This window comes from Chiloscyllium plagiosum, unplaced genomic scaffold (assembly GCF_037043375.1).
Source record: "Chiloscyllium plagiosum isolate Xiang-an unplaced genomic scaffold, Cpla_swu_hap1 HiC_scaffold_3, whole genome shotgun sequence".
NCBI lineage: Eukaryota > Metazoa > Chordata > Chondrichthyes > Orectolobiformes > Hemiscylliidae > Chiloscyllium > Chiloscyllium plagiosum.
In genome coordinates this window covers 39,408,050-39,423,932 of record NW_028270141.1, presented here as the reverse complement: position 1 = coordinate 39,423,932, position 15,883 = coordinate 39,408,050, and the positions used below count along the sequence as shown (strand labels likewise).

Below are 15,883 nucleotides of genomic sequence, written 5' to 3'. Positions count from 1 at the left end.
CATTTTACAACTAGCTTAGTTTTAATAGTTAAAGTTCATGCAAACACTGCTGAGTAAAGATCTTCACCTGGACCATTAATTCAGCAATTAGTATCTATCATTGGTGTGGCCCAAATAGGTACATCAAAGGAAGTTCTTGGAATAAAATAAAATTTAAATTACTATTTCTAGTAATATGCAATTTTAAGTTTTTCAAACTAATGAATTTTGGAATAATGCAATAGGAAGGGAACATAGTAGAAACACAGTTTTATTTAATCCACTAGGCTTACAAAATTCAAACAGGACAAGAGAATAAAAAAGGCTGGCCTGTCAGGGCTCAATGGTCATATCACACAAAAGCTGTTGTCCAGTTTGGACAGACATGGTTTGTTGTATTATTCTATTTAAATGCTGCTAATTAAAAAAAGAAAACAAGAGACACTGTAAAAGGATTGTGTGTGTAAACATAAAGCAAAGAACTGTGAATGTTAAAAATCTGAAACAAGAACAGAAAGCACTGAAGAAATTCAACAGCGTCTCGCAGCAACTATACAGAGAGAAACAGAGTTAAGGTTTCATGTCCAGTGATCCTTTGTCAGAACTAAAAGCACTTGGAAAAGTGTGGTCAAATGCTGAAACGGGCTGCAGGACAGGGAGTCAAGAGAATACAGAGAAGATGTCCAAAGAGGGAAGCAAAGGGATTGCTTGTGATATCCTGAAATGAAAATAAATGCTGGCTGATGGGATGTAAGCGTGGTGGAAAATAGGCTGGCTGTGCTGGGAGCAACCCATACAAAAGAGGACCTAGGGGTCTGAAGGTGGGTAACAAAATTGTTAATCTTAATGACAAGTCCTGAAGCCTGTAAGGAAAAGGAGGTATTGTTACTCCAGCTTGTGTGAGCACTGCAGTGAGCTTGAGACAGATATACTGGCCTGGGAATATGGTGTGAAGTGACAGGCAACTGAAAGTTCAGGGTCATTTTTATATGTAGGGTGCAGGCATTTTCTAAAGTGGTCATCCAATCTTCATTTTGTTTCCTCAGTGTACAGGAGACCATAATGTGAGCAGTAAACACAGTAGATTAGATTGAAAGAAGTACAAGTAAATCACTGCTTCGCCTGGAAGGTATGTCTACAGCTTGGATAATGAGAAGGGAGCAGTTAAAACAAGCAGGTGTTCTGCAATTGCATGAAAAGGTGCCATGAAAGATGTAGGGTGGTGTTGTGAACAGAGAAGTGGGCCAAGGTGTCCAGAGATAATGGTCCCTGCGGAATACTGACAAGGGAAAGGAAATGTTTGACTGGGGTTGCACCCCAGTGGAGGTGGTGGAAATAGCAAGTTATGATCATTTGAAAAGGAGGCTTGGGAGGCAGGGGGAAATCAGAGGACCCTGCAAGTCTTGAGTTAAGAAAGAGAAGGGGTGAAGGCAAAAGTGTGGAAATGTATTGAACACAACTGAGTGCCTTGTCAACCACGGTGAAGAATCCTTGGTTGAGGCTTCCTGCGGAAGTTGGCATTTTCAGAACTGATGGGATGGAGATAGAGAAACAGGGAGAATGGAATAGAGTCTTTTGCAGGAAGCAAGTTGAGAGTTTGCATAGTCAAGATAACTGTGGAAATCGGTGGCCAGGAGAAAGTGAGGACTGCAGATGCTGGAGATCAGAGCTGAAAATATGTTGCTGGAAAAGTGCAGGTCAGCATCCAAGGAGCAGGAGAATCGACGTTTCAGGCATGAGCCCTTCTTCAGGAATGAGGAAGGTGTGCCAAGCAGGCTAAGATAAAAGGTAGGGAGGAGGGACTTGGGGGAGGGGCGTTGGAAATGCAATAGATGGAAGGAGGTAAAGGTGAGGGTGATAGGCCGGAGTGGGGGTGGGGACAGAGAGGTCAGGAAGAAGATTGCAGGTTAGGAAGGTGGTGCTGAGTTCGAGGGTTGAGACTGAGACAAGGTGGGGGGAGGGGAAATGAGGAAACTGGAGAAATCTGAGTTCATCCCTTGTGGTTTGAGGGTTCCTAGGCGGAAGATGCTATGGTCTGGCGATGGAGGAGTCCAAGGACCTGCATGTCCTTGGTGGAGTGGAAGGGGGAGTTGAAATGTTGAGCCTCGGGGTGGTTGGTCCGGGTGTCCCAGAGGCATTCTCTGAAACGTTCCGCAAGTAGGCAGCCTGTCTCCCCAATATAGGGGAGGCCACATCGGGTGCAGCGGATGCAGTAAATGATGTGTGTGGAGGTGCAGGTGGCGGATATGGAAGGATCCCTTGGGGCCTTGGAGGGAAGTAAGGGGAGGGGGGTGGGGGGGGGGGGGGGAAAGAGGTGTGGGCGCAAGTTTTGCATTTCTTGCGGTTGCAGGGGAAGGTGCCGGGAGTGGAGGTTGGGTTGGTGGGGGGTGTGGACCTGACGAGGGAGTCACGGAGGGAGTAGTCTTTTCGGAACGCTGATAGGGGAGGGGAGGGAAATATATCCCTGGTGGTGGGGTCCGTTTGGAGGTGGCAGAAATGATGACGGAAATCGGTGGCCAGCCTATCCCTACAAATGGAAACCAAGATGACAAGGAAGGGGAGGGAGTCAAAAATGAACTAGGCAGGATGTTAACTGGAAGCAAAATTAATAAATTATTTCAATTTTGGATGATCAAGGAAAGCAGCACCAATGATGTCAACAACGTACCAGAGAAAGAGCTGTGGGAAGGGACCAGAGGGTGGCTGTATCAAGGAATGTGCCACATAAGCCGCAAAAAGACAGGCATAACTGGGTCCCATATGGGTACTCATGGACATACCTTTGACCTGAAGAAAGTGAGATGAAGTAAGGAGAAATTGGTTTGGAGTGCAGACGAGCTTCGCCAGCAAAGGTGAGTGGTGACGGATAAGGACAATTCAGGCCTTCTTTCAAGGAAGAAACAGAGACCCCTCAGTCTATCATGATGGGGGGGGCTGGACATGTAGAGAGGTTGCAGTCCATGGTGAGAGATGTGGCTGGTGCCAGCAAACTGGAATTTAGAAACTGAAACGATTGTCAAAAGAATTTGGGATGTAAGTGGGAAGGGACTGGACAAGAGAAAAAAAAAGTCAAGGTAGGAAGAAGTACATTGTGGGGGAAGGAACACCCTAAAACAATGGGTCTGTCCAGGCAGTTTAGTCCATGGATTTTGGGAATAAGGTACAGGCAGGCTGCATGGGTTGGGAGACTATGAGGCGGAGAGCTGTTTGGTGGGGGAAGTGGGTAATCTACAGAGGAGATGAGGTTAGTTATGGTCGTAGAAGCAATGGCTTGTTTGATGGTTATTTCTATTCATTACACATCCATCCTGGGATGGATGGAAAAGGGGCATATGCAGAGTCAGAACCTTGCAAAGACAGTACTAAGAATAAGTACTTACTAAGAATAGTTAAGAACTGTTGCACTCTACAGGTTTGGAGTAAAAGGACAGGTTCATACATACTGAAGTCTTGACTATTGTACTCTGCAGTATCTTACAGATTTCTGCTTCTGTATAATATTTTTGCCTTTAATACAATCATGTCAAGTTTCAATCCAAGACTAATGAGATATTTTTCAGCTTCAGAAAGGACAAAGGAATAATGTCTTATGTATTTCTCAGTAAACAATAATTGAAATTAAGATTTTATTGTTAAATAATTAAACTACACTAAACCAAACAGTGAATAAAAGATAGAAATTTAGATTCACAGGGGACTTGGCTTGTCTATGCAAAACTGCACAAGATTTAAGTGTGAGCTTGGTTCAGTTAGTAATGTTGTGATTCGCTGGGAGAAAGGGATGTAGCCACTTCAAGATTTGAGTACATGATCCAGGTCAGCTCTTCAGTACAAGCTGAGTACTATACTATATATATATATATATATCAGATAAGATGCAACTCAAGGCCTTCTCCTGTTTATTTGGGGGGAGTGATCGTCATCCCTCCTCCAGTTAATACCACTAAGAACAGATTCACTGGTTCTTCAACTGACTGCTGTTTGGGTCCTTTCTGTGCATGTAAAATGGCTTTGCTATGAAAACTGGTTTTGGGATGCTCTAAGCTATGATATAGTTTTAACTAAAGTGCTAGATTTTATTTATCAAATATAAAAGGAGAAAGATCCAGCTAATCCACTAGGAATGAAATGGGGGCTCATTTTTCCCCACCTATTCTTTTAGGTCTGTTTTTGCAACTAAGAGCAGGATATCATCCATCATCCAGTTCTTAGCAGCACAAGCACTATCATATAAAATCCAAGTTCATAACTGTAGACTTGCGATTCAAGGATTTGTTTCAAGTTAAAGAACTAGACAAGTCCTGACAGTGTGGACTTGTAGGTGCATTCTTGTATAATCACTGCAATAAAAAAAAACCTCAGTACGATTTTTAAACCTGCAATACACAATTAAATAAGAGTTTTCTTTTGCTTGTTTTCTTTAAACGGTCTCACTGTGAGGATCCTTTATAGTATCAGCAGTCAGTCACACATCAATAGATCTACGGAAACATGCAAGGGCTCATAACATTTAATTCAACAAGACAGTAAAAGGGGGAATTTGCAAGTAAAGTCAAGTAAGTCAGAACAGTTTTGATACTCTTGGCTTTCTCTCATGAACTTGTATCTAAAAAATAAAATAACCAGTTATTTAATACGCTCTGATCTCATTGCCAAGTTGGCTAATGGAGAATAAAGTTTTGAAAATATTTCATAAGGAACTAAGTAAATACCTTTGCTTATCTAAAACAGCAAATAAACACAGAAATACTGATTTTTTTGGTTAAGATCTTGGGTTCAACAATTAATATTTTATTTCTTCGAAAAAGACAGGGTAGCCCTCAATCTTCTCCCTGCCATTCAAAATGATTATAATTAGTTTGAATCTTAAGTCCTTTACATTTGACAGTAACCTATCAATTTCAGCTCTGAAAGACTTCAGCTAATCCTTTGGGAAACAAAATTCCAAACTTCCACTCCTCTTCAGGTGAAGTGCTTGTTGTGTTCACTCCTGAATGGCCCCATTCTAATTTGACAATAACGCCTATTTTTTTCCTGTACTCCATTTGTGTCTTAAAAACGTAGACCCAGGTTAATGATCTGGGGCCATGGGTCCAAATCTCTCAATAACAAATCTGCAAAATTTAAATTCAGTTTACAAATCCGAAGTTGAAAGCAATAATAGTAATACTTAAAGTACCCGTCATAGGTGGCTGTCATAAAAATGCATTTTTTATGACAGGTACTGTAATTATTATAATTACTTTCAACTTTGGATTTGTCCTTTATGAAATATGTCAAGCTTACCGGTTTGGTCTATGTGACTCCAGACTCTCAACATTGTAGCTGACTCAACAGTTCTCAGGTATGGCCGAGAAAGTCACTCAGTTCAAAGGCATGGGAAATACAAGAACAGGAGTACACCATTAGGCCCCTTGAGCTGTTCTGCCATTCAATGAGATCGTGGCTGATCAGTGCCTGACTCGTATACTTGCCTTTGACCCATATCCCTCATACCTTTGCTTCACAAAGATTTGTTTACTTCAGATTTAAACCTAACAACTGATCCTGCATCCATTGCCATTTGTGAAAGACAGTTCCAAACAACTACAGAGCGACTCTCGTACCCACGGACTCGTTTTTGCGGATTACTGCACCCCGAACATATTATAGGGAACCAGGGATCAGGAGGTTGATGGGAAGGTAGGTTTCCTATTGAATGAATATTTTCATTCCTATCCGCAGTTTCAAGTTTCCATGGTAAGTCCTGGAACATTTCCCCCGTGGGTACGGGGGGACTCCTGAACCATCCTTTGTATGTCGGAAGTGCTTCCAAACAACTCTCCTGAATGAACTGGTCCTAATTCTCAGGCTATGCTTCCTAGTTCAAGAATCGTCAACCAGTGGAAATAATTTATCTTTACCTACTCTTTATTTTTCCTGTTAATATCTTGAACTCTTTGATCAGATCATCCCTAATCCTTTTAAATTCTGGAGCAAACAGGTCTAATTTGTGTAATCTCTCCTCATAACTTAACCCCTGAAATCCATGTATCGTAATTGTTCTCCCTCCAATTTCTTTCCTAAAGTGTGGTACCCTGATCTTCTCACGGTACTCCAAGTGGGTATAACCAGAGTTTTACATAACTTCTACATCCTCGTATTCCATAAGAATTTTAAGAATTTCTATGCAGTATTCTAAAAGTGGCCTGTGGCCTCACTAACATCCTGTATAGCCGCAACAAGATGTCACAACTGCTATACTCACTGCACTGACCAATGAAGGCAAGTCTGTCAAATGCCTTCTTTACTACCCTATCTATCTGCAACTCCACTTTCAATGAACTACGCACCTGCATCCCTAGGTCTCTTTGCTTGGCAACACTCCCTATAGCCCTACCATTAATTATGTAAGTCCTGTCCTGGTTTGCCTGACTAAAATGCAACACTTTCCATTTATCCAAATTAAATTCCATCTGCAACTCCTTGGCCCAGCTGATCAAGATCCTGTTGTACTCAGATAATCTTCTTCACTGTCCACTACACCACCAATTTTGGTGTCATCTGCAAACATACTCACCATATTTCCTATATTCACATTCAAATCATTTATATAAAATGATGAAAAGCACTGGATCCAGCACCGATCCTTGTGGCACATTACTGATCACAGCCCTTCAGTTCAAAAAAGAACCGTCTACAAACACCCCATCTCATTCCTTCAAGCCAATGAGGTAGTTCTTCCTGGGTTTCATGTGATAAAACCTTGCTAATCAGTTGTCCATGCATGGAGGGGAGTTCTTTGCGGTAGCCTCAGCCTGTGTGAAAATTGAACCGATGCTAATGTCAGCATTCTACATCACAAGCCATTTAGTATACTGAGCTAACTAACATAGGAGATAGGAGGATCTCTGACTAAAAGCTTTGCCAAAGACATAGGTTTTAAAGATTGCCTTAAAAAGGAAAGAGAAATAGAGGGATAGGTTTAAGAAGGGAATGCCAGAGCTTAGAGCAATAGCAGAGCAACCTGCATATACTCAAGAGGCTTGAGTTGGAACAGCACAGATTTCTCTGAGCACTGACAGGCTGAAGGAGACTACAAAGACAGGGAGGAACAAGGCCATTGAAGGATCTGAAAACAAAAATGAGGGTTTTGAAATCAAGGCATTGCTCAGCCAGATCCAATGTAGATCAGTAAACATGAGGGTTTAAATTAGGCAATGTGCACGGAGCTGTGTAAAAATTAACAAAAAGGAAAATAAAAGTTTGGACACTTGTGCAGGATATCACTGTGTAAGATGTATCAGCATTTTCTGCTTCTTTCCCTCCATGAATTTGCAAGAACCAGTGATTAAAAATGGATTTTCCTCAATGTAATTATCACATTAGTTGAATTCTTCAGTCATATTTATTTAATACTAAAAATATAAAACCATGTTTGGAAGGCATATATGTTCCCCCTGCGAATAGTTTCCAACAGCATGGAAACTCACATATGAGCAATGTTCACTGAGTGACACAAACTCAGTGGGGTATATAGAACAAAACCTTAGCACAAACCTGTACTTTAGAGAAGAAAGGAAGAATAAATTCCTAACATTTACAGCATGAGTCAAGGATTCAAGAGTCTAGACCATTCAATCATTAAAGCATTTGTTTACATATTCTTAAATAGGTTTAACTCGCTGAAGAGGTTTTGCATATTTTTATTCCATGTATTGCGTTCATCAGTATTCAGCTGAAACTTTATTGCTGGAACAGCACAGCAGGTCAGGCAGCATCTAGGGAACAGAAGATTCGACGTTTCGGGCACATGCCCTTCTTCAGGGCATGTGCCCGAATCTTCTGTTCCCTAGATGCTGCCTGACCTGCTGTGCTGTTCCAGCAATAAAGTTTCAGCTTTGATCTCCAGCGTCTGCAGACCTCACTTTCTCCTTCATCAGTATTCAATCTACTGTGCCACCTCCCTCATACTCCCCCGTATTTTAGCTAACCCCGTACCCAGTAAAGGATTAAAACAGACATCAATTAGTTTAGCTAGATGGCCTGCCTCCACTTTGCAACATGCTCCACAGAGCTCAACTACCGCCAGTTAAACAGATATCTTAGAAACAGGATCTGACCAAAAACCTTCTGGAGAACAATTAAGTTAGATTGTAGAGTTGCACCAATTTATGCAATCTCAAAGTTTTTGGTCATGACCTTCCTCTTCTAAAACCTGGTAAAAGGTAACATCATCATAGTTCTGAGACCACTGAGCAGCTCTTTCATTAGAGAGACTGTTGTGCTGTTGTTTAAGACAAGGATCACCATGTCTCAGGCAATAAGAGAAGCTGAGGAGGAGAATTCTTCATGGTAACCTCATTTGGTCCAATTCTAGTATATTACTCTAATAGTTATTCTGGCCAGGCAAAACTTGGTTTAATACACCTACGTGTGCCTGCATTAAATTTTTCATCCTTTTTAAACATACAGATATTATATTGATCCACTCCTACAAGTGTTGCACATTATCCACTTAATTAGGCAAAATACAAAATATTAGCCAAATACAAAAATTATTCAAAATACAATCCACTTTCATGGTGATAACCAACACTGCACTAACCTACTTTATCATTTCTTGAGGTGAATCACTCCTGCAAGCAAACCACATATAGTCTAGGATCAGATATATTTTTAAAGTTTAATATCTGGTCAAATAATATATGACCATGGCATCAGTATTTGAATAAAAATACCATGGGTGTCATGTACCACTATGCAACACGCATTTGCCTGTCCTTCTCAGAAACGGATTGCAAAGCATTCTTCTGGAACAAGGTACTACCATTAACTGTGAATGCTCAGAATAATTCAACGCAGCATTCATGGTTGGTGTACTGTTACATTATGGGATACAGGACATTTCAATAAGGAGGACAAAAAGTTATTATGTTTAGTCTCTCAGAGTATTAACTTACACCATTACTCTGCTCTTGATATAACAGGAGGCTTTTTTTGCTCGTACATCTGCTTCCATTTTTTTTCCCTTTTTTTGACTAGCTTCTCTAAAACTTTGTACTCAAATATAGTCATCCATCCCTACAAGGGATGCTTAACTATTCATCATGCACCTATTGATCTTTTCCCCATTGAGAGAGTATTTTTCTTTCCATTCCCCAGGCATTATCCATTATAATGTTTCTGAAGTATTCCATTTATTATCAACCTTAAATATTTATTCTCAACTAGTAATATTCTGTTAGCATATTAGATCCCCACTAAATCTTTGTTTTCTATTCCCTACTGTCCTTCTGGCCTCAGTGTATTCATTCAATAAGCATGTACTTAAGTCAAGGAGTACAAAGTATAAAGTACCACAGACATCTGTACTACGAACAGAAATATCTACACAGTAACAGCATGCTAATATTAAGTATAGGCAACAAATTTCATACCAGAACTGCTGCAGTCCTGGTTATTACATGTTTATTTCTGTGAAAAAGCATTTTGTTTGTATTTTCCCTAATTAGTTAGGTCCAACTCTTCTAGAGTTGGCACAGTAGACAAACTTGCAGCTGTTACAGATTAAACTATGTTGATTGCCTTTCCTGAATTCCCCAAATGTTAACTTACTAGCCAACTGAATCGCATGTACAACCTAATGTCAATTACAGACATTCATTATGGGCTCAAGATGAGGCTGCAATTTGGTTTTGGAACGTTGCATAAACTTAAACGAGTACTGTACCGAAGAAAAAGTGAATGATTGGTTATGAAGCTTTTTAAAAGGTTTAAATACTGCAGTAATTTTCCAATCAAAACAATAAAACAGTACAATGTATGTACTAATCAATGCACTATTCTACACAGCATACATACTTCCATGCAAAATGAATCGCTTTCCAACTAAGGTAGCTGGAGCCTGGTGGAAGTAATGGTCATTGGTAAATCTGGACTATATTACACAGCGACACTGGCAGAACCCTTATGTAATGTATTAAAAAATTAAACATTTCAGGGTACAATATAAAGAAGCATCAAAACAAACAGAAAAGTGGGTCAATTCTCCACTGGGAAGAATATGATCAGGAGGTGAATAAAAGGGATTACTTTTAAATTTAAGTTTTTTCCAAAATAAATAGAAATGCTAAAATTCAAAAACTAACATTCATTCCTTCTCCACACAATAGGCTTGTACCTGCCTGGTTTTTCACCACACAAGATTTACACTATCCTCCTATTTAGTTTTGGAATAATTGTATTTAATTGTGTCAGAATAGAAAAGCAGCTGTCACAGTTTAGCTATCAGCACTGCTCATTAATCACCATAAATTAATGGTCCCCTAGGTATCACCAATCTCAGCAGGTACAGGACACTACTGCAAATTGTATTTGATTACATCTCTAACTAAAGGCCCAGGTGACAATCATCTCAAAGTAGGAACATACTAAAAAGAGAATAATTAATAAATAGCCAGATAAGAGAAGAAAAAGAATTAGTATTTATCGTGACTTTCATAAAGTCAGGATTTGAAATACTTTTACAGCCAATTTATTGAGGCATAGTCACAACATCCACAGTGACTGCTGATCCATCTGCAAATCAGCAGTGAACTTTAGCTATTTTACCAATTGTTCATTCCTACCCCACTTCTAACATCTCTCATCCAAAGTGTCATCCATTTCATTGTCAGAGTAGTAGAGAATTCAAAGTTGACAGCTTGCAATGTGTCACAAATTTCAATGCTGTGTACATTTCTCATTAAAGAGGCACTAAAGAGGCATTTCAACCAGTCTGGGTCTTTCAAAAGAGCTGAGCAAAAAGTGCTTTTGGTGCAGTGGTAGTATCCCTACTTCCGAGCCAGAAGCTCGAGGTTCAAGTCCCACCTGTACCAGGGTGTGAGATAACATCTCGAAGCAAGTTGGGTAGAAAATATCAAGGGGCTGAGCAACAGTTCCCTGTCATTGAGGTTCTTACAAGCTTATGCTTTCTCCCCCCACAAGCCACTAGACACAGCTTGGTTTTAAAACTCACATAGATCAAAAGGGCTCCAAGCCATGACAACATACGTAACATCTTTAAGTTGCACTAGGACTTAGCTGTCACTTATAACAGGGTATTAGATTTGAACTCAGGGCGATGTTCTAATTCACTGCAACACTCAGCCACAGCTTGCCTCAAAACAACAGCATACTTTCAAGAAGAAAAGTGTCATTCATAAAGCAGGATAAATAAACCCTGAACTGAAAACACAAAAGCTTAAGTACTAATTTAAACAAAATAAGTTACAGATCCAAAGCACAACAATCCAAAGTTCATACCTACAATTCATTATATGCCCAAACACTGTTATACCAAGTGACAAAAATCGAAGTAGAGATCAGGCAATTCACTACACAGAAGTGATTCAGAGGACACAGACAGCTGTTGAGCATCAAAGTTAAGGGATAATTAGTCTGACCCGCAGGGCCCTTGTGCACAGTGGCAGTGTCCCTACTCCTGGACTGGAAAGCCTGGGTTCAAGTCCCACCTGCTCCAGAGGTGTCCAATAACATTTCTGAACAAGTTGGTTAGAAAATTAGGCTAAAAAAAAAATCAGTCTCACCACTAGCTAGAGAAAGGTCGAATTCAAATATTGCACCAGGTTGAAGAAACTGCTGAGAAATTATAGGCAAAAGTGAGGACTGCAGATGCTGGAAATCAGAGTCTAGATTAGAGTGGTGCTAGAAAAGCACAGAAAGTCAGGCAGCGTCTGAGGCATAGGAAAATCGACATTTCGGGCAAAAGCCCTTCATCAAGCCCTGATGGAGGGTTCCTGCCCGAAACGTCGATTTTCTTACTCCTCCGATGCTGCCTGATCTGATGTGCTTTTCCAGCACCACTCTAATCTAGACTCTGCTGAAAAATTATAAACATTTAAAGTCAGGTTTGATAGATGGTGCACGTGACATTGACGTAGGAAATCTAAACTTCAAATGAATTATGTGCATGGGGCGGCATGGTGGCTCAGTGGTTAGCACTGCTGCCTCATAGTGGCAGAGTCCCAGGTTCGATTCCAGCTTTGGGTGACTGTCTGTGTGGAGTTTGCACATTCTCCACGTGTCTGAGTGGGTTTCCTCCGGGTGCTCCAATTTCCTCCCACATTCCAAAGATGTGCAGGTCAGGTGAACTGGCCATGTTAAATTATCCATAGTGTTAGGTGCATTAGTCAGAGGGGGGTGGGTTACTCTTCGGACAGTCAGTGTGGAGTTGTTGGGTCGAAGAGCCAGTTTCCACAATGTAGGGAATCTAATCTAAACCGCTTCAATGAGCTCAACATAATTTTTTTTTATGCAAGCTATATTTGCTTTAAGATTCATAAATATGAATAATTCTCCAAGGGATATACTTAGGAGAAAATACCAGCTTCAATCTGCCTTTACATTTACAAAGTGTCTGTGGGAATGCTGCAGGGCTCAGAATGGCCCGAATCAGATGAGGTAAATTGAAACGACAACCACACAGGTGCAAAAAAAAACTTGATGGACTTGTCTCACGGGAGACAGAAATGGAAGACCAAAAAAAATTAGTAACAGAAGACAGCCGAAGGCTAACTAGCACTTCACAGTCTAAATTATAAATCATACAGAAGATTAATATCAGTAGGAGCCAACAGAGTGGGAAACGCTCCAACAAAACAGAGATCATTAAATTTAACAGACACCAGTTGAAACAAATGTTGCTTTTGAAACCAAGGTCAATCAGCAAAATAGCAAGAGTTAAAAGTCGGAGGCTGTACCTTTCAGCTGATGATGAATGTGATCCAAGAGAAACATTGAATTGTTGTTCTTTTTGATGTTCTGCGCAATTCTGGCATTTTATGTTTTTGATTTAAACTTTTCATCATTTACAATTATTTTTGTTCTATTTTGCCAAAGTTTACTTTGAATTCTCATTCTGAAAATTATTTATTTCGGTTCTATTCTAAGATTGAATTAAATCTTCAACTGCAAAGCACAGAAGAAACGTTCAAAAAAAGCAGAGTTATTGTTTCAGGTCCAATTACCCTTCTTTAGAATGGCTCTCTGGACCCAAAATATTAATACTGATTTTTCTCCACAGATACTGGAGAAATGCAGCAATTCTGGCAGCAATTTCTATTTTTGTTTTCAGCATGTATAGCTGTTCTGTGAAAAAAAGCAAAGGAATGTATTGGTCCACTTCCTCTGCATTATTGGAACTGACCACAAAGACACCACATAAAAGTATTTGTAGTAAATTCCAAAACTTCTTTGTGTCTGCATCAGCCGTAAGCAAGTATATAAAGGGAAAATAAGTCCAAGGCTTATATGCTAATTATTACTTCATGTCCAGAGTGTTAAAGTTGGGACAATGTACTGGTCTCAGCTGGGTTATGAAGTTAAGTTTTTTTAAAAAAACAAAAGTACATTAACATCAGAAATATACCATGTTCACTATGTCGTATCAGCAAGAGCAGAAAATCAGCTTACCTCCATAGCCAGGGCTGCAGTTTGCTGGTCATAGTGATTCAGGAGATTTGGCATAAATGTCATATTGTAAGGCAGGTCACGGCACATTCTCAGGGAAATGGGTTCACAAGCAAACATACTGTGGCCACCACCCCGTCCCAAAAGAACAGACAATGCACAAAGTGTCCACAACATCTCTCCAACGGTCATAGCCATGACAGCAATATTCAACACTAAAAACTCCTTTTCTTGCTGATGGAAGGAAGAAAAACAGGTTTGCTGATTGAATGTTTGTGTTTTTTAAATTTCCTTTGTTAGCTTGCTCAAACCACCATTCCGTTGAAAACTCTGAAACTTGATCTGACCTCTCTTTCACTCATGGCTTTCTGGATCTCAGCAGGAGTAGTTCTCAGCATTTTTCTCATACAGAAAGTAATTTTGCTTCCTTAACAAACTGCTAAACTTAGATTCTGGTATTCAACAGCTTTATTTTGTTGTCCATCTCAGTCTGAGTTAATTAACGACATTCCCACACAATGTCTCCCATTCTGTTTCTGAAGATTCTTCCCCAAATTCCAGGGCTTTCTTGTGACCTATAAACAACAAACCGAACAAGACTGTTACCAGAGGGTTTCATGTTCTGTTTAAAATTAACAATTTCCCTCTCTCTCTAGTATGGCCTACATGTGTCAGTCGTGCTCTAGTAACCAACACAAGGGACCAGTTTCTTTGTGCAAGTATCTTTGGTTACATCAGATAGGTTATTAGAAATGGGATGGACAAAACAAGAGCACCAGACTGCACCTGCACTGAGCATACTTAAACACTTCCAGCAAGAGATGCTCAATGATAATCAGAATACCATTCATCAATAGCAATACAGCGGCATAGTGGTACAGTCACTGGTGTAGCAATCCACAACCCCTGGCTAATGTTCTGAGAAAATGGGTTTGAATCACACCATGGGAGATGATGAGATTTGAATTCAATAAAAAAAAATCTAGTTTAATGGTGACGATGTAACATCTATCAACTATTGTAAAAACCCATTTGGTTCACTAATGTCATTTAGGAAGGTAACCTTATCTTGTTTACATGTAACTCTACAGCAGTGTGGTTGACTAGCAACTGTTCTCTAGGACAGACAATAATGCTGGACTAGCCAGTGATGTGCATATCCCATGAACAAATATTTTTAAAAAAAGAAACTAACTGAAGATTACTTAAAGCTAACTGTAGTGCCTCTACTGTCATACTGGGATGAGTACGAACCAAAGATTAATTAACTGGCTTGATTTTTAACAATTTGAGTTACAAACACTCCATTATACAGGCATGAGCAAACTGTGGAATCAAGTTTTTACCAAAAGCCCAAACATTTTACATACCTGCTTCTGCATTTTCTCTTTATTAGAAATAAGATCTAACAAAAAAAATCACATTTCCACAAATTTGTGACAACAAAATGGTACAAGACAAAAGAACATGTATTAAGCCCAGTACCCCCACCCTTGAGCCAGACAGCTTGGGTTCAAGTCCCACCTGCTCCAGAAATGCATCAAAACACAGCTGAAGGGGATGTTTAAAAATATCCTGAGAAGCTCCTCTCATGTTTTTCTGGGGTGGAGATGAACAACCTCCAACCAGCAGAGATTTCCCCAATACACAATGAGTGAAGTTCCTCGATGCCATATGCAGTGAAATGTTACCTTGATGTCAAGCACAGTATCACCTGACCTGTGGAGTCAGCACTTCTGCTCATGTTTGAACTAAGGCTGTAATGAGATCAAAGTAGCCAGGACGGAACCTAAACTGAGTAGTTTATTCTTTTGCAACTGCTGCTTGATAACACTGTCAACTAACTCTTCCATCATTTTGGGGATGATTGAGGTAAGATTAGAAGGCTGGTTTGAATTTGTCCTGCTTTGTGTACAAAGCATATGTGGGCAATTATTCATTTTGTCAGCGAGATGCCAGTGCTGTAGCTATTTTGGAACAGATTGGTTAGGGCATGGATAGTACTGCAAATTGTCTTACCATAGCTTAAGTTGTCACCTCATTTTTAAGATCTGCCATGTTCCTGGCATACCCTTCTGCACTCTTTATTGAACCAAGGTTGATCTCCTAGCTTTGATGGTAATAGTAGAGTTGGGAATATACCAAGCACGAGGCTACAATTCTGCTGTTGCTGCGACTGATCACCCACAATGCCTCATGGATGCCCAGTTTTGAGATGTGAGATGTGTTCAAAGTACCGTGGTAATGCCCTAACACATAATGGTGCTCTTAATGTGAAGATGGGACTTCATCTCCACAAGGACTGTGTGGTGGACTGCGCGCTGGCACAATCTAGCACTATGTCCTTTAGAATTCGGCCAACTCAGTCAGTCGTGATGCTACCAAACTACTCTTGGTTACGGGATGGTGAAGTCGTCCATCCAGAGTCCATTTTGTGCCCTTGGTTAAGTGC

At 40.2% G+C, this 15,883-nt stretch overlaps 1 protein-coding gene across 3 annotated transcripts in view; it reads right to left on the bottom strand.

Annotated features, from left to right (window-relative positions):
- The window catches only part of LOC122542503 (frizzled-3), a 107,832-nt gene that overhangs the window by 75,402 nt on the left and 16,547 nt on the right, over nt 1-15,883 (bottom strand). For 2 of the 3 annotated variants that reach the window (XM_043680324.2, XM_043680304.2), the window contains one exon: nt 13,435-14,006. In XM_043680324.2, the coding sequence (XP_043536259.1) occupies nt 13,435-13,629 (195 nt within the window). In that variant the 5' untranslated portion in view covers nt 13,630-14,006. Of the gene's footprint in view, nt 1-13,434; nt 14,007-15,883 lie in introns of those variants that run through there. The other variant, XM_087978530.1, reaches the window with a different exon arrangement.